The sequence below is a fragment of the Bombina bombina genome, chromosome 1 (assembly GCF_027579735.1).
Source record: "Bombina bombina isolate aBomBom1 chromosome 1, aBomBom1.pri, whole genome shotgun sequence".
Taxonomy (NCBI): Eukaryota; Metazoa; Chordata; class Amphibia; order Anura; family Bombinatoridae; genus Bombina; species Bombina bombina.
Window position 1 is genome coordinate 154,603,014 of NC_069499.1, and position 23,090 is coordinate 154,626,103.

The 23,090-nt window shown below is 43.4% G+C and overlaps 1 protein-coding gene across 1 annotated transcript in view; it reads right to left on the reverse strand.

Moving 5' to 3' along the window:
- FANCM (FA complementation group M) overlaps positions 1 to 23,090 on the reverse strand; it is an 811,954-nt gene that overhangs the window by 415,243 nt on the left and 373,621 nt on the right. The window contains exon 7 of the mRNA XM_053697678.1: positions 7,936 to 8,067. Within this exon, the coding sequence (XP_053553653.1) occupies positions 7,936 to 8,067 (132 nt within the window). The remainder of the gene's footprint in view (positions 1 to 7,935; positions 8,068 to 23,090) is intronic.

Below are 23,090 nucleotides of genomic sequence, written 5' to 3' on the forward strand. Positions count from 1 at the left end.
TAATTCCAGTGAAGTGCCATTCCCCAGAATACTGAAGTGTAAAATATACATACATGACAGCCTGATACCAGTTGCTGCTACTGCATTTAAGGCTGAGTTTACATTATATCGGTATGGCAGAATTTTCTCATCAATTCCATTGTCAGAAAATAATAAGCTGCTACATACCTCTTTGCAGATTAATCTGCCCGCTGTCCCCTGATCTGAAGTTTACCTCTCCTCAGATGGCCGAGAAACAGCAATATGATCTTAACTACTCCGGCTAAAATCATAGAAAAACTCAGGTAGATTCTTCTTCAAATTCTACCAGAGAAGGAATAACACACTCCGGTGCTATTATAAAATAACAAACTTTTGATTGAAGGTATGAAACTAAGTATAATCACCACAGTCCTCTCACACATCCTATCTATTCGTTGGGTGCAAGAGAATGACTGGTAATGGCAGTTAGGGGAGGAGCTATATAGCAGCTCTGCTGGGTGAATCCTCTTGCACTTCCTGTTGGGGAGGAGTTAATATCCCATAAGTAATGGATGATCCGTGGACTGGATACACTTAACAAGAGAAACTTAACATGACTCTAATTAAGGTCTCAAGAGCATGTGGATAACTAGGGGAGAAGTAAATATAGACTAGCTACTCATAATAGTAACGCTGCATTAAGAGTGTTGGAAGTATATAGATCCCAAATAATGGGAATGTTAATGCAGGGCCAGCCTGCAACAGGTGCATACCTGGAGTATTGAATTGGTGTTATACTTCATATTGTGGTTGGGCGTGATTTTGATATGTATGCTAATTAATATATTAATGAGATAACAAACAAGAAATAGGGGATAACATTATTCCACGCTGAGATTGGTATCTATCTAGGACGAGGGGAGGAACAGAACTTACTGTAGGCAGGCTCAAACCTATTAGGTATTATTATTAGTAGCTAGTTATCTAAGGGGATCTTGCCCATGAAAATATGTGAACAGGGAAGCGTCTCCTCACCCCAAAGAATTACACACTGGGACTGAAGAGGTATTTGGATTTACAGAAAAGTATAAAATGCAGTTGCTATAAGGGGGTGATTCCTATATAAAGCAGCTGAAAAAAAAACTTTAGTATGCTTCTGCTGCCTAGGCACGGGCCCTATGCCCAGCAGCAGGCGCACACCTTATTTAAACTGTCACCCACATCTTAATGAGTATAAGATCTGCTATAGGCGGAGATGTCAACAATGGGAAAACATCATAACAATAAAGGGATGGATCCGGTAAACATAATGGAACATTTATATTCCTGGACATATTAATTATGAATTATGAAGGCGCAGCCCCGGCCGCTGGCTGTGCCTATACCATTGAGGTATAGAGAATAAAACAATACAAACAGTTGTGCATATAAACAGGTGTCCATCACTTAGAACAACACCAAGCATTGAATTTGAAAAAAGGAATCCCAGTAAAGGCAGAAAAAACTCCAAGAGTAAACACATAGTTGCAGCATGTGGAGCTGTAGAGCCCCAAATTATTAGATAACGACAGAAACACTAGGCACTTTATACAAATATCTTTTAGCACAATTGCGAGCAGATTGTAATGATCAAGACAACTGCATCATTTGAGTCTATTGACTAGCATAAGGTAGTCGTTAAATCAAGGACGTGGTTCCTGGGGATAGATAAGTAAAGTCTGGTCTGGTAACTGTAATTACGGTAATAGTGTCCTGCAAATTTGATATATCATGGGCCATTTGAAAATCTGTAATGAGTAACTGAATATATGAGCAATATAGAGATAAAAACTACATATATAAAAGTAGGTCACTTCCATAATATGGGAGTAAACATATTTAAAGTACAGGCAACTAGAGGGATATGAACAGCAAACAGTTTAATGTGGTAATGTTAATGCCCAGTATATTGTGTGAATTCAACAGGCGCAAAAGCCATTAAGAGCAAGTTTATCCCGCTTCATAATAAGTCAAACTTACAGCCAAGCCGGTATTGAGACCTTCATATAAGCGAACTGCTAGAAAAGCAGAGCTACGAGTATGACTAGATGACAGCCCCAGTTGTACTGCTAGAAAAGAGGCCTCCGCACCAACACAGATGCTCCGGCGGTCACACAAAGCCTCCTCCCAGGTGCTTGCGCTCTGCTGCTGAGGGTCGCCCAAAAGGTAAAATGCCAGTGTAGGTCCGGGGTCACAACCGGCCTCAAGTGAGTAAGAATTTTCGGAGGCATCTGTGAGATGGGGTTTACGCTGGTCAGCTCTCCCCCCGATGTGGGCTTGAGATTGTGGATGCAGCATTGCGATGCAGAGCGGAGCCTCCGCTCCAAAGCAATATGTGTCGTCAGTTAGATGCAGGTCATCGTCTCCCATATTGCACAGTGCTTGTTCTTGTGCCATCTGAGTTGTTAGGCTGCAGCCGTTGGAAGCGAAAAGCTTGTTCATTTGCGCCTCTAAGAACCGGAAGGCCGACCTGATACAGCCCTGTGCCGTCAACTCCCAGTCTACGGCCTCCGCCATCTTGTCTGCTATGTAATTCACTAATAAGACTGGAATAGCTGTGAAAACTGCTCCGGTACCTTAGGTCAATAGGTTGGGTACAGATAGAGGATGAGAATCGCTATGTTGGTATTGTGGTCCAATATTCATACTGCAGCCGACTCTAAGCCTCCATGGTTATGCTTTCAGTGTTGCGTGGCAGAGCCCATATTAGGCTGGAATAAGATGCAGAGGTGCCCACACTAGGGTGGTAGTAGTCAAGAGGATGGGGTCTCTAGTAGTAGTGCAAACACATGTATAAAGTCATAGTTTTTCCCCAAATATCAGACTCCAGAGCCGGAGCTCATGCAATGTGCGTCCGGCTGGTTAGGCAGTTGGCTCCGCCCCCTGAGATATAATCTTTAACGTCCAGGGATCCTGCACATCTCTTGCCCAAGCCTGGGCAAAGAGAGAAAGTCTGCCCCCCACAAAATCCGTCTCTGGATAGGTGGCCCTGACTTCATGCTGTCTTAGGGGCGGGAGTAGGCTTTCTGGCCTGCTTGCCCTTGTTCCATGACTGGTTGCCTTTCCAACCTTGTCTGTAACAAGCAGTAGTTCCTTCCTGTTTTGGAGCGGAGGAAGTCGATGCTGCTCCTGCCTTGAAGTTACGAAAGGCACGAAAATTAGACTGTTTGGCCTTTGGTTTGGCCCTGTCCTGAGGAAGGGCGTGGCCCTTACCTCCCGTAATGTCAGCAATAATTTCCTTCAAGCCGGGCCCGAATAAGGTCTACCCTTTGAAAGGAATGTTAAGTAGTTTAGACTTGGAAGTTACATCCGCTGACCAGGATTTAAGCCAGAGCGCTCTGCGCGCCTGTATGGCGAATCCGGAATTTTTAGCCGTAAGTTTGGTTAGATGTACTACGGCATCTGAAACAAACGCATTAGCTTGCTTAAGGGTTCTAACTTTGCTCAAGGCCTCATCCAACGGCTCTGTGCGAATCGCCTCTTCCAGAGACTCAAACCAGAATGCCGCTGCAGCCGTGACAGGCGCAATGCATGCAAGAGGCTGCAATATAAAACCCTGTTGAACAAACATTTTCTTAAGATAACCCTCTAATTTTTAATCCATTGGATCTGAGAAAGCACAGCTATCCTCCACCGGGATAGTGGTACGCTTGGCTAACGTTGAAACTGCTCCCTCCACCTTAGGGACCGTCTGCCATAAGTCTCGTGTGGTGGCGTCTATAGGGAACATTTTTCTAAATATCGGGGGAGGGGAAAAAGGCACACCGGGTCTATCCCACTCCTTACTGATAATTTCTGTAAGTCTTTTTGGTATAGGAAAAACGTCAGTACACACCGGTACCGCATAGTATCTATCCAACCTACACAATTTCTCTGGAATTGCCACCGTGTCGCAATAATTCAGAGCAGCTAATACCTCCCCTAGTAACACACGGAGGTTCTCAAGCTTAAATTTAAAATTTGAAATTTCTGAATCCAATCTCCCCGAATCAGAACCGTCACCGACAGAATGAAGCTCACCGTCCTCATGTTCTCCAAGTTGTGACGCAGTATCAGACATGGCTCTCGTGTCATCAGCGCGCTCTGTCCTTAACCCAGAGCTATCGCGTTTGCCCCTTAGTTCGGGCATATTATATAATACTTCTTTCATAACATTAGCCATATCATGTAAAGTGATTTGTAAGGGCCTAGATGTACTAGGTGTCTCAATCCTACGCATCTCCCGAGCGGGAGACGCAGGTACTGACACGTGAGGAGAGTTAGGCGGCATAACTTCCCCCTCGTTGTCTGGTGATAGCTTCTTTATCGGTACAGATTGACTTTTATTCAAAGCAATATCAATACAATTGGTACACATCGTTCTATTGGGCTCCACATTGGCTTTTGAACATGATGAACAAACAGTTTCCTCTGAATCAGACATGTTTAAAACAGACTTAGCAATGAAACTAACAAGCTTGGAAATCACTTTCAATAAGTTTTACAAGCAATATAGAAAACGCTGCAGCGCTTCAAAAATACAAATATAATTAAACAATTCTTAACAAGAAGTGTACTATTAGCAGAGAATTGCACCCATTAGCAAAAGGATGATTAACCCCTCAATACCCAAAACGGATAAAACAGATATCAATTAAGATTTAACGCTTTTAATCACAGTCAGCACACTGTCACAGATCTGCTGTGACTGATTACCTCCCTCACAAATGAAATTTGCAGACCCCTGAGCTCTCTAGAGACGTCCTGGATCAAGGAGGAAGAAGCAGAAAGACTGTGCAATAATTTTAACTGCGCAACAAGGCGCTAAAACAAGGGCCCTCCCACTCCAATCACAACAGTGGGAGCCCTGATATAACGGTTTCCATGCAGAAAAATATGTTAGCCATGTGGAAAAAATCATGCCCAAAGCGATTTATCACAAAAGTACCTCACAAAAAAACGAATAACATGCCAGTAAACGTTTTATTAAAAAACAACATTTTTCAATGTCATGCAAAGCTATCACTAAGCCTGCTACCAGTCGCTACCACTGCAGAGAAGGCTTAAGTATTATTTCAGTGTTAACAGTATTTTCTCAGTCAAATTCTAGTCCCTAGAAATAAACTTTTGATTGAAGAATAGTTAATAGTTAAGTAAAAACTCCAGCTCCTCTCGCGAACTCCTTCTTTGTTGAGGGTTGCAAGAGAATGACTGGATATGACATGTGAGGGGAGGAGCTATATAGCAGCTCTGCTTGGGTGATCCTCTTGCAACTTCCTGTTGGGAAGGAGAATATATCCCATAAGTAATGGATGACCCGTGGACTGAACACACTTAACAAGAGAAATAGCCCTGTTATGTAAGCTTGCAATTCCATACTTAGTCTCTGAATACAGCTTACCCTTCCCTCATGGGGCTATTATCAGTCTCTTCTAGCATTATCACAGTCTTGTCTAGAAATAAATGACTGAACATACCTTATTGCAGCCTAACCTGCAAACCGTTCCCCCCAACTGAAGTTTTCTTGCACTCCTCAGTCCTATGTGGGAACAGCAGTGGATTTTAGTTACAACATGCTAAAATCATCTTCCTCCCTGCAGAACTCTTCATTCCTTTCTGCTAGAAAGTAAATAGTACACACCGGTACCATTTAAAATAACAAACTTTTGCTTGTAGAAAATAAAAACTACATTTCTAACACCACATTCACTTTACCCTTCCGATTGCTTAGAGCCGGCAAAGAGAATGACTGGGGGGTGGAGCTAGAGGGGGAGCTATATGGACAGCTCTGCTGTGTGCTCTCTTTGCCACTTCCTGTTGGGAAGGAGAATATCCCACAAGTAAAGGATGAATCCGTGGACTGGATACACCTTACAAGAGTAAAAGCATACACGTTCTACAAAACAGCCTAAACATGCACCAAATTTTTCAAAATTTTGTATGTAGACACAATCTAGGTAGTTAAGATTGCACAACAAAATGTTTTAACAATTAACCCCTTAATCTGCAAACCGGATCGAAAATAGGCCCAGATCCGGAAAATAACCCTCTCAGCACCTTGCCACAGCCCTGCTGTGGCCCTACCTGCCCTCAGGGATCGAAAATGTGGGGTAAAAGCTTCGATTTGGCCCAAAACATACACCAGGGCCCTCAGGAGTTAGAGCTTGCTGCTTGCTGATAAAACTAACTGCGCATCTAAGGCGCGAAAATAGGTCCCGCCCATTTCACTCGATGTCTCCACAGCCTTACAGAACCGCACCAGAGCGGTTATAACTAGCCATGTGGGTTCTGAGACCCAAAAGTTAAGCCATATGTGCCCTTAATAAAGCTGCCCAAAACGTTATTGCCCACAAAAACGTTAAAGCACTCCCAAATCAAAAAACGTTTGCTCCCAGCCGTTTCCTACAGCGCAATTTTAAAGCGCACCAAAGACAAGCCCGCCTCTAACAAGGACCCTCCCATTTAATTCCGGAGCGGTCCCGGCGGTCATAGTGAAGAAGCATGGCCACAATAATAAAATTCAAAGGGCTGCCCGGATCTCTACCGGAGCAAACACACAGCTGAGCCACCAAAATAAAATAAAAAATAACTCCTTATAGTCTCCCTGTGTCTGTCAACCTGCCCCCAAATTAACCCTTTCTAGGCTGGGTAATTATACAGCGTCCTGTACAAGCAGTAGTAAACTGCTGAAATGCCCAAATTTTTCCTGTTTGTTTTCTTCTTCCCAAGAAAATATAAAGGCACTTACCTAAAAAAACAGTCTGTTCGGCAGCAGGACATCTCACCTGGTTTGAGAGGCTGACATACCTCACATGGACCTGTGGAAAAAGTAAAGAATCTGAGTAAACCTACTCAGGCTTTCTGATCAGCGCAGCAACAATATTGGGAAAACGCAGGGAGGATTGTACCTCACAAGTTCCTAATTGCTCAAAAGCCACCACTGCCCTACTGAAGAGACTGACGTGGACTAAGGCTAGACCCCAGAAAGGATCAGAGTAAAACTACTCTTCCTAAAAATAATAAAATCTTGTTTGAAGAAAAAATCTTATCAAACACCTAAACTTTACCTCCTTCTTGCACTGTGTCAGGGTGCCAGGAATCAGACTGAGACGAGAAGTGCAAAAATAATCACACCTTTATTAATAGCAAAAAATAATAAAAAGTGAACAAAACAAATAACAAGCCAGGAATCAAAATCAGAGCTGGTAGTCAGACGAGCCGAGTCAGGAGCCAAAGCGAATAGTCAGACGAGCCGGAATCAGGAACAAGGAGAACAGCAGAGTCAGGAACAAGCCAGGGATTAGGAACCAGGAGGGACGTCAGACAGCCAGGTAATACACAGGAGCTCTCACAAACAGGTCTGAGACAACGCAAGGGCAAAGCATACTGAACAGAGGCCCTTTAAATAATAAGTGATGACATCACAATTCTCAGACTGCATCCTGTCTCACACGGATGATGTACACCAGTCTGGCCATAAAACGAAGTGCAGGAAATGAGCAGCATCACACAGTATGCACCAAAGTCAGCAAGAGAGGTGAGTAAAATGGCTGCCAGCAGCACATGGCAAACACAGAAGGGAAAAACCCTGACACACTGTAGGCAGAGAGAATGACTGGGGGATTGTAGGTAGGGAAGTGATACTTAACAGTTTTGCTGTGGTGCTCTTTGACTCCTCCTGCTGGCCAGGAGTGATATTCACAATAGTAATTATGATGATCCCTGGCCTCAACGTGTCATTAGAATGAAACTCTCATTTATTGCCTGCTTTATATGTGTCCCTAATTGTCCTCAGCAGAAGAGATGGGTAAATAAAAAAACTTAAGTTCAAACATGGCAGCACCCATTACTTTATAGAAAATAAAGTAAATAGAGTTAGCACTGGGACTATTAATCACTGTTCTCAATAAACAACTTCATTATGAATGTAAGAAAAATAAATAAAAGTTAACTAACTTAGACTTGTGTTGAAGAGCAGGCTTCCATCAGCTCTGGTATCATTTGTGCCAGCAAACATGTTCTCAAGATGCTGGTATAGCTCCATAAAATCCCCATTCCGGCTGAGCTCGTTCTTTGCACGTGTCATGCCTGAGAAATATAATAGAAAAAGGCAGCAGGTGAACACATCTATAAACACTGATAATACTGTTGAATTTACATAAAATCATTTATATACTGAAGTCAGGAAAACATTCAGATAGTAGGGTATATTGTTAAAGTTTATGGCAGTTAAAAAATTAATTTAAAGGGACACTCAAGTCAAAAACAGAATTTATGTTTACCTGATAAATTGCTTTCTCCAACGGTGTGTCCGGTCCACGGCGTCATCCTTACTTGTGGGATATTCTCTTCCCCAACAGGAAATGGCAAAGAGCCCAGCAAAGCTGGTCACATGATCCCTCCTAGGCTCCGCCTACCCCAGTCATTCGACCGACGTAAAGGAGGAATATTTGCATAGGAGAAACCATATGATACCGTGGTGACTGTAGTTAAAGAAAATAAATTATCAGACCTGATTAAAAAACCAGGGCGGGCCGTGGACCGGACACACCGTTGGAGAAAGCAATTTATCAGGTAAACATAAATTCTGTTTTCTCCAACATCGGTGTGTCCGGTCCACGGCGTCATCCTTACTTGTGGGAACCAATACCAAAGCTTTAGGACACGGATGAAGGGAGGGAGCAAATCAGGTCACCTAAATGGAAGGCACCACGGCTTGCAAAACCTTTCTCCCAAAAATAGCCTCAGAAGAAGCAAAAGTATCAAACTTGTAAAATTTGGTAAAAGTGTGCAGTGAAGACCAAGTCGCTGCCTTACATATCTGATCAACAGAAGCCTCGTTCTTGAAGGCCCATGTGGAAGCCACAGCCCTAGTGGAATGGGCTGTGATTCTTTCAGGAGGCTGCCGTCCGGCAGTCTCATAAGCCAATCTGATGATGCTTTTAAGCCAAAAAGAGAGAGAGGTAGAAGTTGCTTTTTGACCTCTCCTTTACCAGAATAAACAACAAACAAGGAAGATGTTTGTCTAAAATCCTTTGTAGCATCTAAATAGAATTTTAGAGCGCGAACAACATCCAAATTGTGCAACAAACGTTCCTTCTTTGAAACTGGATTCGGACACAAAGAAGGCACGACTATCTCCTGGTTAATGTTTTTGTTAGAAACAACTTTCGGAAGAAAACCAGGTTTAGTACGTAAAACCACCTTATCTGCATGGAACACCAGATAAGGAGGAGAACACTGCAGAGCAGATAATTCTGAAACTCTTCTAGCAGAAGAAATGGCAACCAAAAACAAAACTTTCCAAGATAATAACTTAATATCAACGGAATGTAAGGGTTCAAACGGAACCCCCTGAAGAACTGAAAGAACTAAATTGAGACTCCAAGGAGGAGTCAAAGGTTTGTAAACAGGCTTGATTCTAACCAGAGCCTGAACAAAGGCTTGAACATCTGGCACAGCTGCCAGCTTTTTGTGAAGTAACACAGACAAGGCAGAAATCTGTCCCTTCAAGGAACTTGCAGATAATCCTTTCTCCAATCCTTCATGAAGAAAGGATAGAATCTTAGGAATTTTTACCTTGTCCCAAGGGAATCCTTTAGATTCACACCAACAGATATATTTTTTTCCATATTTTGTGGTAAATTTTTCTAGTTACAGGCTTTCTGGCCTGAACAAGAGTATCAATAACAGAATCTGAGAACCCTCGCTTTGATAAGATCAAGCGTTCAATCTCCAAGCAGTCAGTTGGAGTGAGACCAGATTCGGATGTTCGAACGGACCTTGAACAAGAAGGTCTCGTCTCAAAGGTAGCTTCCATGGTGGAGCCGATGACATATTCACCAGGTCTGCATACCAAGTCCTGCGTGGCCACGCAGGAGCTATCAAGATCACCGATGCCCTCTCCTGATTGATCCTGGCTACCAGCCTGGGGATGAGAGGAAACGGCGGGAATACATAAGCTAGTTTGAAGGTCCAAGGTGCTACTAGTGCATCTACTAGAGTCGCCTTGGGATCCCTGGATCTGGACCCGTAGCAAGGAACCTTGAAGTTCTGACGAGAGGCCATCAGATCCATGTCTGGAATGCCCCACAGTTGAGTAATTTGGGCAAAGATTTCCGGATGGAGTTCCCACTCCCCCGGATGTAATGTCTGACGACTCAGAAAATCCGCTTCCCAATTTTCCACTCCTGGGATGTGGATTGCAGACAAGTGGCAGGAGTGAGTCTCCGCCCATTGAATGATTTTGGTCACTTCTTCCATCGCCAGGGAACTCCTTGTTCCCCCCTGATGGTTGATGTACGCAACAGTCGTCATGTTGTCTGATTGAAACCGTATGAACTTGGCCTTTGCTAGCTGAGGCCAAGCCTTGAGAGCATTGAGTATCGCTCTCAGTTCCAGAATATTTATCGGTAGAAGAGATTCTTCCCGAGACCAAAGACCCTGAGCTTTCAGGGGTCCCCAGACCACGCCCCAGCCCATCAGACTGGCGTCGGTCGTGACAATGACCCACTCTGGTCTGCGGAAGCTCATCCCCTGTGACAGGTTGTCCAGGGACAGCCACCAACGGAGTGAATCTCTGGTCCTCTGATTTACTTGTATCGTCGGAGACAAGTCTGTATAGTCCCCATTCCACTGACTGAGCATGCACAGTTGTAATGGTCTTAGATGAATGCGCGCAAAAGGAACTATGTCCATTGCCGCTACCATCAAACCTATTACTTCCATGCACTGCGCTATGGAAGGAAGAGGAACGGAATGAAGTATTTGACAAGAGTTTAGAAGTTTTGTTTTTCTGGCCTCTGTCAGAAAAATCCTCATTTCTAAGGAGTCTATTATTGTTCCCAGGAAGGGAACCCTCGTTGACGGAGATAGAGAACTCTTTTCTACGTTCACTTTCCATCCGTGAGATCTGAGAAAGGCCAGGACAATGTCCGTGTGAGCCTTTGCTAGAGGAAGGGACGACGCTTGAATCAGAATGTCGTCCAAGTAAGGTACTACTGCAATGCCCCTTGGTCTTAGCACCGCTAGAAGGGACCCTAGTACCTTTGTGAAAATCCTTGGAGCAGTGGCTAATCCGAACGGAAGTGCCACGAACTGGTAATGCTTGTCCAGGAATGCGAACCTTAGGAACCGATGATGTTCCTTGTGGATAGGAATATGTAGATACGCATCCTTTAAATCCACCGTGGTCATGAATTGACCTTCCTGGATGGAAGGAAGAATTGTTCGAATGGTTTCCATTTTGAACGATGGAACCTTGAGAAACTTGTTTAGGATCTTGAGATCTAAGATTGGTCTGAACGTTCCCTCTTTTTTGGGAACTACGAACAGATTGGAGTAGAACCCCATCCCTTGTTCTCCTAATGGAACAGGATGAATCACTCCCATTTTTAACAGGTCTTCTACACAATGTAAGAATGCCTGTTTTTTTATGTGGTCTGAAGACAATTGAGACCTGTGGAACCTCCCCCTTGGGGGAAGCCCCTTGAAATCCAGAAGATAACCTTGGGAGACTATTTCTAGCGCCCAAGGATCCAGAACATCTCTTGCCCAAGCCTGAGCGAAGAGAGAGAGTCTGCCCCCCACCAGATCCGGTCCCGGATCGGGGGCCAACATCTCATGCTGTCTTGGTAGCAGTGGCAGGTTTCTTGGCCTGCTTTCCCTTGTTCCAGCCTTGCATTGGTCTCCAGGCTGGCTTGGCTTGAGAAGTATTACCCTCTTGCTTAGAGGACGTAGCACTTGGGGCTGGTCCGTTTCTACGAAAGGGACGAAAATTAGGTTTATTTTTGGCCTTGAAAGACCTATCCTGAGGAAGGGCGTGGCCCTTGCCCCCAGTGATATCAGAGATAATCTCTTTCAAGTCAGGGCCAAACAGCGTTTTCCCCTTGAAAGGAATGTTAAGCAATTTGTTCTTGGAAGACGCATCCGCTGACCAAGATTTTAACCAAAGCGCTCTGCGCGCCACAATAGCAAACCCAGAATTTTTCGCCGCTAACCTAGCCAATTGCAAAGTGGCGTCTAGGGTGAAAGAATTAGCCAATTTGAGAGCACGGATTCTGTCCATAATCTCCTCATAAGAAGGAGAATTACTAGTGATCGCCTTTTCTAGCTCATCGAACCAGAAACACGCGGCTGTAGTGACAGGGACAATGCATGAAATTGGTTGTAGAAGGTAACCTTGCTGAACAAACATCTTTTTAAGCAAACCTTCTAATTTATTATCCATAGGATCTTTGAAAGCACAACTATCTTCTATGGGTATAGTGGTGCGTTTGTTTAGAGTAGAAACCGCCCCCTCGACCTTGGGGACTGTCTGCCATAAGTCCTTTCTGGGGTCGACCATAGGAAACAATTTTTTAAATATGGGGGGAGGGACGAAAGGTATACCGGGCCTTTCCCATTCTTTATTTACAATGTCCGCCACCCGCTTGGGTATAGGAAAAGCTTCGGGGGGCCCCGGGACCTCTAGGAACTTGTCCATTTTACATAGTTTCTCTGGGATGACCAAATTCTCACAATCATCCAGAGTGGATAACACCTCCTTAAGCAGAGCGCGGAGATGTTCCAACTTAAATTTAAATGTAATCACATCAGGTTCAGCTTGTTGAGAAATTTTCCCTGAATCTGAAATTTCTCCCTCAGACAAAACCTCCCTGGCCCCCTCAGACTGGTGTAGGGGCCCTTCAGAAACAATATCATCAGCGTCCTCATGCTCTTCAGTATTTTCTAAAACAGAGCAGTCGCGCTTTCGCTGATAAGTGGGCATTTTGGCTAAAATGTTTTTGATAGAATTATCCATTACAGCCGTTAATTGTTGCATAGTAAGGAGTATTGGCGCACCAGATGTACTGGGGGCCTCCTGTGTGGGCAAGACTGGTGTAGACGAAGGAGGGGATGATGCAGTACCATGCTTACTCCCCTCACTTGAGGAATCATCTTGGGCATCATTTTCTCTAAATTTTGTGTCACATAAATCACATCTATTTAAATGAGAAAGAACCTTGGCTTCCCCACATTCAGAACACAGTCTATCTGGCAGTTCAGACATGTTAAACAGGCATAAACTTGATAACAAAGTACAAAAAACGTTTTAAAATAAAACCGTTACTGTCACTTTAAATTTTAAACTGAACACACTTTATTACTGCAATTGCGAAAAAGTATGAAGGAATTGTTCAAAATTCACCAAAATTTCACCACAGTGTCTTAAAGCCTTAAAAGTATTGCACACCAAATTTGGAAGCTTTAACCCTTAAAATAACGGAACCGGAGCCGTTTTTATATTTAACCCCTTTACAGTCCCTGGTATCTGCTTTGCTGAGACCCAACCAAGCCCAAAGGGGAATACGATACCAAATGACGCCTTCAGAAAGTCTTTTCTATGTATCAGAGCTCCTCACACATGCATCTGCATGTCATGCTTCTCAAAAACAAGTGCGCAATACAGGCGCGAAAATGAGACTCTGCCTATGATTAGGGAAAGCCCCTAGAGAGTAAGGTGTCCAATACAGTGCCTGCCGGTTATTTTACAAAATTCCCAAGATTAAAATAATTCCTCAAGGCTATGGAGAATAAAATATGTTTATATATAAATCGATTTAGCCCAGAAAATGTCTACAGTCTTAAAAAGCCCTTGTGAAGCCCTTATTTACTGTCTGTAATAAAAATGGCTTACCGGATCCCATAGGGAAAATGACAGCTTCCAGCATTACATCGTCTTGTTAGAAAGTGTCATACCTCAAGCAGCAAAAGTCTGCTCACTGTTCCCCCAACTGAAGTTAATTCCTCTCAACAGTCCTGTGTGGAACAGCCATCGATTTTAGTAACGGTTGCTAAAATCATTTTCCTCTTACAAACAGAAATCTTCATCTCTTTTCTGTTTCAGAGTAAATAGTACATACCAGCACTATTTTAAAATAACAAACTCTTGATTGAATAATAAAAACTACAGTTAAACACTAAAAAACTCTAAGCCATCTCCGTGGAGATGTTGCCTGTACAACGGCAAAGAGAATGACTGGGGTAGGCGGAGCCTAGGAGGGATCATGTGACCAGCTTTGCTGGGCTCTTTGCCATTTCCTGTTGGGGAAGAGAATATCCCACAAGTAAGGATGACGCCGTGGACCGGACACACCTATGTTGGAGAAATAAAGTTTAATGATTCAGATAGAGTATGCAATTTTAAACAACTTTCTAATTTACTTCCATTAACAAAATGTGCACTGACTTTTTATAGTTACACTTTTTGAGACACTAGCTCCTACTGAGCATGTGCAAGAATTCACAGAATATATGCATTTGTGATTGGCTAATGACTGTCACATGATACAGGGGGAGTAGAAATAGACATAACTGATTTTCTTCAGGGAAAAAAAACATTTATACTTACCTGATAAATTATTTATTTCTAGACACAATGAGTTCACGGAATCATCAATTACCAAAGGAAAATGAGAGAACGGAAATAACACATGGTGTAGAGGTGTCTGAGGTTTAGACAAAAAAAACTGTCTGGAAAAAAAAAGGTGTGCCGTGGACTCACCGTATCTAGAAATAAATACATTTATCAGGTATGCATGAATTTTGTTTTCTTTCTTAAGACACGGTGAGTCCACGGAATCATCAATTACTGTTACTGAATCAATACCAAAGCTAGAGGACACAGATGATTAGGGAGGGACAAGACAGGTAACCTAAACAGAAGGCACCACCGATTGAAGCACCTTTCTCCCAAAAGAAGCCTCAGCCGAGGCAAAAATGTAAAATTGATAAAATTTCGGAAAAGTGTGCAAGGAAGACCAAGTCGCAGCCTTGCAAATCTGTTCTACAGAGGCCTCATTCTTAAAGGCCCAAGAAGAAGAAACAGCCCTAGTGGAGTGAGCTGTGATTCTCTCAGGGGGCTGCTGTCCAGCAGTCTCATATGCCAAATGAATAATACTTCTCAACCAAAGAGAAAGAAAAGTGGCAGTAGCTTTCTGACCCTTGCGATTCCCAGCAAAACACACAAACAATGCTGAAGACTGGCAAATGTTTTTAGTCGCCTGCAAACATTTTTTTAGAGCCCGCACGTCAAGGTTGTGTAATAAATAAAAGGACAAAGAGACGGAACAACAATTTCCTAATTAATATTTCTGTCCGAAACAACTTTATGAAGACAACCGAAGTTGGTACAAAAAACTGCCTTATCTGCATGAAATATGAGATAAGGGGATTCACACTGCAAAGCTGAGGGCTCAGAAACCCTCTGAGCAGAAGCGATAGCAGTCAGAAACAAAACCTTCCAAGATAAAAATGTAATATCTATGGAATGCATTGGCTCAAGCAGAGCCTGTTGCAAAACTTTAAGAACAGGGTTAAGGGGCCTATTTAACAAAGGTCTCGATTGTACATGGGTTGAATTGTGGTGATGTCTGTCCGCCTGCTCAGAGCCGCGGTCTCTTTAAGGAGCAGCAGTGTTTCTGGCGAGCCTGAAGGCTCGCCAGCAACGCAGAGCTTAATAGATATGCCCCTAAGGCTCCAAGGTGGAGCAAGAGATTTAAACATAGGCCTGATTCTGACCAAGGCCTGACAAAAGGATTGCACGTCTGGCACGTCCGCCAGATGCTTGTGTAGTAAAATATATAGTGCAGAGATCTGACCCTTCAGGGTACTGACAGACAAACCCTTCTCCAGGCCTTCCTAGAGAAAAGACAAAATTCTTGGAATCCTGATCCTACTTTAAGACTATCAATTAGATTCCCACCAATAAAGATATTTACGCCATATCTTATGGTAAATGTTTCTAGTGACAGGCTTACAAGCATGAATCATGGTCTCAATGACTGACTCGGAAAAACCAAGCTTAGCTAAAATCAAGGGTTCAATCTCCAAGCAGTCAGCTTCAGAGAAACAAGATTTGGATGAAGAAAGTGCCCCTGAAGTAGAAGGTCCTTCCTCAGAGGAAATCTCCACGGGAGTAGAGACGACATTTCTACTAGATCTGCATACCAGATCCTGCGAGGCCAGGCAGGAGCTACTAGAATTACTAATGCTCTCTCCTGCTTGATTCGAGCAATGACTCGTGGAAGGAGAGCAAATGAAGGAAACAGATATGCCAACCTGAAGTTCCAACTGCCAGAGAATCTATCAGAATAGCCTGAGGATCTCTCGACCTTGAACCGTACTTTGGGAGCTTGGCGTTCTGACGAGACGCCATCAGATCCAATTCCGGTAACATGGAGAATGATGGAAAATCTGTCTGCTCAGGAAATCTGCTCCCAATTGTCCACTCCTGGGATGTGGATGGCAGATAGACAGCAATTGTGAGCCTCCACCCACTGAATGATTAGCCACCTCCTTCATGACTTAGGAACTCCGAGTTCCCCCCTGGTGGTTGATGTAAGCCACTGAGGTTATGTTGTCCGACTGGAACCTGAAAAACCGGGCTAAAGCCAGTTGAGGCCAAGCCATCAAGGCATTGAAGATTGCTCTCTACTCCAGTATGTTTATGGGGAGTGCAGATTCCTCCTGAGCCTTCAACGAGTCCCAGACTGCTCCCCAACCCATCAGGCTGGCGTCCGTAGTCACAATTACCCATGAGGGTCTCCAAAAACATGTCCCCTGGGACAGATGCTCTTGAGCAAGCCACCATGGCAGAGAGTCTCTTGTTAATTGATCCAGAACTATCCTCTGAGACAGGTCTGCATAATCCCCGTTCCACTGACCGAGCATGCATAGCTGTAGGGCTCTCCCATATAAAAAAGGAGCATAAGATCTTCCATCACAAACCTGCATTAACAGTTTTTTAATATAATAATTTACTTCAGCTATGTAAATTGCAGGCTATTTGTACAAACAAAAATAAAAAAAGAATAGTGAGTCAAATTAAAATAAACACTTCTTTGCTATCTGGAATAATGTATCTGAATTATTTGGTTGCTGTGGAACTAACACTATAATTTGTACTATATACTGTCAAGAGATGAAAATACATTTTATTAAAGGGACAACGTACACTAGCTTTTTCTTTGCATTAATGTTTCGTAGAAAATTTGCAAAGCCAGATATCTTGGCTCCCAATTTAATGACCTGCAAAGAGGCGTCAGTGATAAAGGAATTGGCTAACCTGAGAGCCTTTATCCTGTCCTGTATCTCCTCCAAAGGAGTCTTAGCTTGGAGTGACTCAGATAAAGCATCAAACCAGTGGGCTGCTGCACTTGTTACTGTAGCAATACACACCGCTGGCTGCCATTGTAAACCCTGGTGAATATACATCTTCTTTAAGAAAGCTTCCAGCTTCTTATCCATAGGGTTCTTGAAAGAGCAACTATCCTCAATAGGAATAGTTGTCCTCTTGGCCAGTGTAGAAATCGCCCCTTCCACCTTGAGGACCGTCTGCCATGACTCCTTGATGGAATCAGCCACTGGGAACATCTTCCTAAAAACTGGAGAGGGAGAAAAGGGAATTCCTGGTCTCTCCCATTCCAGGGCAATAATCACCGTAGCACGGTCTGGCACTGGAAACACCTCCCCTGGGGAGGGAACATCAAAGCATTTATTTAATTTGCTAATTTCTTAGGGTTGACAACGACAGGAGAATCGAAGTCGTCCAAAGTAGCCAAAACCTCCATAAAATAAAACACAAAGGTGTTCAAGCTTAAATCTGAAGGAAACCACTTCAGCATCAGAAGAATTACACTATCCGAATCTGAGATTCCCCCCTCAGAGGCTACCGAAGTATCCTCATCTTCCGATTTATGGGAAAAAGCATGCTTAGCCTGTACAGGATCTGATACCTTACTATCTGATTCTCTAATTTTCCTCTTACGTTTCCCCTGCAGCACGGGAATGGCAGCAAGCGCCTCAGATACCTCCGAGGATACCTGGGCAGCAATTTCGGCCTTCAAATACACTCCATCAGTAGTTTGCGAGGAACGGCAGGGCACTGCATGTGATGTTAATACGGGTTGGGGCGCTTGAGGAAGAGACTGTGGCATTGCCTGAACAGTATCAACCTGAGAGAATGGTGGCTCAGAAACAAACAGTCTGTCTTTGTACATCAGAGTTCTTTCAATACAAGAACTACAAAAAGGCAAAAGGGGTTCAACTTGGGAATTCAAGCAAAGTTTGTACTATATAGCAGGCATAGACTCTATGCCCATCTTGCAAACGTATCACACATTTTGAAGAGACATTTTTTTTTTTTTTATTCTTTAATTATTATTTTTTTTATACTGTCCCTTTAAAGGGATAGGAAAGTCAAAATAAACTTGCATGATTAAGATAGGGCATGTCATTTTAAGACACTATTAAATGCACTTCTATTTTCAAATGTGCTCTTGTGATTAGCTAAATAGATATTTTCAGCTTCCTGTCAGTAGTGCACTGCTGTCCCTTCAGCAATGGATAACAAGAGAATGAAGAAAATTTGATAATAGAATTCAATTGGAAAGTTGTTTAAAATTGTTCTATCTGAATCATAAAAGAAAATGTTAAGGTTTACAATCCCTTTAACTGGTATTTTTAAAATTATTAAGGGTAAAGGCAGTATAACAGATTCGTAATCCGTTGCTAACTAAAAATGCAAATTATTCAACCCCCACAGAGAAACATATCTTGGCTCCCAATTTAGCTATAAAATGCAGGAGAACCTCTCTGGCACTTCAACACCTCAGCGCTAAGCTGAGGTGCCTACCTGATCCTCTCTGACACGGACCGAAATGGAGCAAAAAGAATCAGCTATTGAGTGAGGGAAGGGGCCACCGAAGCCGTCAAACTCTTCAATAAGGGAGAAAGGGCGCCAGTTAACAGCACACGCTGCACTAGAGGGAGAAGCTCCGCCCCTTGTGACTTCACAGCCGGCTCCATATACGGACCGCAAGAGCCATAAAAAAATGACACTAAATAGCCCCCAAAAGATAGTGACTGCACAAATAAGCAGTCTAACCAACTGAGCCACCAATAAGGTTAACACACTCTATAAGCGTCACACACTGTCTCTCTTTAAAGGACTCTGACGTCCTCTACCGCCACACAGTGCCCTGCATACTGTCAAATAAATCCTGTCAAATCAAATAATGTCGCCCTAAATAAGGTGCAGCCTATCAGCTTTACCTGCACCCAGTTTTATCTGGTATGAGTGGAAGCCACTCCTCACAGACAACTGTGCATAGAAGAAGGAACAGAGTAATCCTACTCTGGCATTCTGTATGAGGGCAGCAATCTTGTCAGGAAAACGCAGTGAGGCCCACCCCACAAGTTCCTGACTGCTTGAAAGCAACCACAGCCCTACTGAAGGGAATAACGTGTAGTACAGCTAAACCCAGCTTGTCAGGGAAGATCAGAGCAAGCCTGCTCAGGTTTCCAAAATAAAAAAAAAATCTTGATAGAATTCTTAAACAGACACCTAAACTTCCCCTCCTCCTTGCACTGAAGGCAAAGAGAATGACTGGGGATTGTGGGAAGGAAAGTGATACTTAACACATCTTTGCTGTGGAGCTCTTTGCCTCCTCCTGCTGGCCAGGAGTGATATTCCAAAAAGTAATTGATGATTCAGTGGACTCACCGTGTCTTAAGAAAGAAATCTACTATTTACTGCACATCCCAAATAAGCCCCCAAAAGGATAACAAGTATGTATACTGCTAGCTGCTTCTCAGACTTCAGATTACAAATATTTCATTGCCTGGAAGAACCATCTAATTTGTTATCATTAGTTTTATGCACTACAATAGTTTCATATGTTGTTTTGAAGTTAGGTTTCTTATAACTTTGAGTAGATAGAAAGCTACCAGAAGTCTTGAAGATGCCTAATCTCCCTACGTATAGTGTCTTCTTTCTGTAAGCAATAGTTTATGTTCTGCTAAGCAATTACTTATTTAAAAAACAGAATTTATGCTTACCTGATAAATTACTTTCTCCAACGGTGTGTCCGGTCCACGGCGTCATCCTTACTTGTGGGATATTCTCTTCCCCGACAGGAAATGGCAAAGAGTCCCAGCAAAGCTGGTCACATGATCCCTCCTAGGCTCCGCCCACCCCAGTCATTCGACCGACGGACAGGAGGAAATATATATAGGAGAAACCATATGATACCGTGGTGACTGTAGTTAGAGAAAATAATTCATCAGACCTGATTAAAAAACCAGGGCGGGCCGTGGACCGGACACACCGTTGGAGAAAGTAATTTATCAGGTAAGCATAAATTCTGTTTTCTCCAACATTGGTGTGTCCGGTCCACGGCGTCATCCTTACTTGTGGGAACCAATACCAAAGCTTTAGGACACGGATGAAGGGAGGGAGCAAATCAGGTCACCTAAACGGAAGGCACCACAGCTTGCAAAACCTTTCTCCCAAAAATAGCCTCCGAAGAAGCAAAAGTATCAAATTTGTAAAATTTGGCAAAAGTGTGCAGTGAAGACCAAGTCGCTGCCTTACATATCTGGTCAACAGAAGCCTCGTTCTTGAAGGCCCATTTGGAAGCCACAGCCCTAGTGGAGTGAGCTGTGATTCTTTCAGGAGGCTGCCGTCCGGCAGTCTCATAAGCCAAACGGATAATGCTTTTAAGCCAAAAGGAAAGAGAGAGGTAGAAGTCGCTTTTTGACCTCTCCTTTTACCACAATAAACAACAAACAAGGAAGATGTTTGTCTGAAATCTTTAGTAGCCTCTAAATAAAACTTTAGAGCATGGACAACGTCCAAATTGTGTAACAAACGTTCCTTCTTTGAAACTGGATTCGGACACAAAGAAGGTACAACTATCTCCTGGTTAATATTTTTGTTAGAAACAACCTTAGGAAGAAAACCAGGCTTAGTACGCAAAACCACCTTATCTGCATGGAACACCAGATAAGGAGGAGAACACTGCAGAGCAGATAACTCTGAAACTCTTCTAGCAGAAGAAATTGCAACCAAAAACAAAACTTTCCAAGATAGTAACTTAATATTACGGAATGTAAGGGTTCAAACGGAACCCCTTGAAGAACTGAAAGAACTAGATTTAGACTCCAGGGAGGAGTCAAAGGTCTGTAAACAGGCTTGATCCTAACCAGAGCCTGAACAAATGCTTGAACATCTGGCACAGCTGCCAGTCTTTTGTGTAGTAAGACAGATAAAGCAGAGATCTGTCCCTTTAGAGAACTTGCAGATAAACCTTTCTCCAAACCTTCTTGAAGAAAGGAGAGAATCTTAGGAATTTTTATCTTATTCCATGGGAATCCTTTGGATTCACACCAACAGATATATTTTTTCCATATTTTATGGTAAATTTTTCTAGTTACAGGTTTTCTGGCCTGAACCAGAGTATCTATCACCGAATCTGAAAACCCACGCTTTGATAGAATCAAGTGTTCAATCTCCAAGCCGTCAGTTGGAGGGAGACCAGATTTGGGTGTTCGAATGGACCTTGAACAAGAAGGTCCTGTCTCAAAGGTAGCTTCCATGGTGGAGCCGATGACATATTCACCAGGTCTGCATACCAAGTCCTGCGTGGCCACGCAGGAGCTATCAAGATCACCGAGGCCCTCTCCTGATTGATCCTGGCTACCAGCCTGGGAATGAGAGGAAACGGTGGGAATACGTAAGCTAGGTTGAAAGTCCAAGGTGCTACTAGTGCATCTACTAGAGTCGCCTTGGGATCCCTGGATCTGGACCCGTAGCAAAGAACCTTGAAGTTCTGACGAGGCGCCATCAGATCCATGTCTGGAATGCCCCATAATTGAGTTATTTGGGCAAAGATTTCCGGATGGAGTTCCCACTCCCCCGGATGAAATGTCTGACGACTCAGAAAATCCGCTTCCCAATTTTCCACTCCTGGGATGTGGATAGCAGACAAGTGGCAGGAGTGATCCTCCGCCCATTGAATTATTTTGGTCACTTCTTTCATCGCCAGGGAACTCTTTGTTCCCCCTAGATGATTGATATAAGCAACAATCGTCATGTTGTCTGATTGGAACCTTATGAATTTGGCCTTTGCTAGTTGAGGCCAAGCTCTGAGAGCATTGAATATCGCTCTCAGTTCCAGAATGTTTATCGGGAGAAGAGACTCTTCCCGAGACCATAGACCCTGAGCTTTCAGGGATTCCCAGACCGCACCCCAGCCCACTAGACTGGCGTCGGTCGTGACAATGACCCACTCTGGCCTGCGGAAGCTCATTCCCTGGGACAGATGGTCCAGGGTCAGCCACCAACGGAGTGAATCTCTGGTCTTTTGATCTACTTGAATCATTGGAGACAAGTCTGTATAATCCCCATTCCACTGTTTGAGAATGCACAGTTGTAATGGTCTTAGATGAATTCGTGCAAAAGGAACTATGTCCATTGTTGCAACCATCAATCCTATTACTTCCATGCACTGCGCTATGGAAGGACGAGGAACACAATGAAGTACTTGACAAGAGCTTAGAAGTTTTGATTTTCTGACCTCTGTCAGAAAAATCCTCATTTCTAAGGAATCTATTATTGTTCCCAAGAAGGGAACTCTTGTTGACGGGGACAGAGAACTCTTTTCTTTGTTCACCTTCCATCCGTGAGATGTGAGAAAGGCTAGAATGATGTCCGTATGAGCCTTTGCCTTTGACAGGGACGACGCTTGTATTAGAATGTCGTCCAAGTAAGGTACTACTGCAATGCCCCTTGGTCTTAGAACCGCTAGAAGGGACCCTAGCACCTTTGTGAAAATCCTTGGAGCAGTGGATAATCCGAATGGAAGAGCCACAAACTGGTAATGTTTGTCCAGAAAAGCGAACCTTAGGAACTGATGATGTTCCTTGTGGATAGGGATATGTAGGTACGCATCCTTTAGATCCACGGTAGTCATAAATTGACCTTCCTGGATGGTGGGTAGAATCGTTCGAATAGTTTCCATTTTGAACGATGGTACCCTGAGAAATTTGTTTAGGATCTTCAAATCCAGAATTGGTCTGAACGTTCCCTCTTTTTTGGGAACTACGAACAGATTGGAATAAAATCCCATTCCTTGTTCCTTTATTGGAACTGGGTGTATCACTCCCATCTTTAACAGGTCTTCTACACAATGTAAGAATGCCTGTCTCTTTATTTGGTTTGAGGATAAGTGAGACTTGTGGAACCTTCCCCTTGGGGGTAGTTCCTTGAATTCCAGGAGATAACCTTG